At 60.1% G+C, this 338-nt stretch overlaps 1 protein-coding gene across 1 annotated transcript in view; it reads right to left on the bottom strand.

Annotated features, from left to right (window-relative positions):
- Positions 1-107: 107 nt before the first annotated feature.
- Positions 108-338, bottom strand: part of LOC103805503 (zona pellucida sperm-binding protein 1-like) — a 2,976-nt gene continuing 2,745 nt past the window's right edge. The window contains 2 exon segments of the mRNA XM_009078155.1: positions 108-209; positions 283-338. The exon segment at positions 283-338 is cut by the window's right edge and continues 34 nt beyond it. Coding sequence (XP_009076403.1) covers positions 108-209; positions 283-338 — 158 coding nt within the window.

Raw genomic sequence — 338 nt, 5'->3', positions numbered from 1 at the left:
AGCCAGGCTGGGGGGCTGATCTGGGGGTACTGCGGGTGTGGGGAGCAGGAGGAGCTTTGCCAAGGAAGAGGGTCCTGGCTCTCTGCATGCTTTGCCTCTTCCTCCCCTTACATGTAGATGCTGTCCCGGGTGATGGAGCCACGGGGAGATCCCTGCACATCGATGGTGGATATCAGCTGGTTCTCATAGATCAACCTGTCCCCGAGCACCTGAGGGTCACACACACAGGTCAGTGTCCTCTGATCACCCTGGGAGGGGCCAGGAGGGACTCACGCCCCTTACCTGGACAGTGGTGCCACACTGTGTGACAGGGAAGCGGAACATGACGAAGGTCTCTG

Source organism: Acanthisitta chloris, unplaced genomic scaffold, assembly GCF_000695815.1.
Source record: "Acanthisitta chloris isolate BGI_N310 unplaced genomic scaffold, ASM69581v1 scaffold36527, whole genome shotgun sequence".
Classification (NCBI taxonomy): Eukaryota; Metazoa; Chordata; class Aves; order Passeriformes; family Acanthisittidae; genus Acanthisitta; species Acanthisitta chloris.
This window is presented reverse-complemented; position numbering and strand designations above follow the sequence as displayed.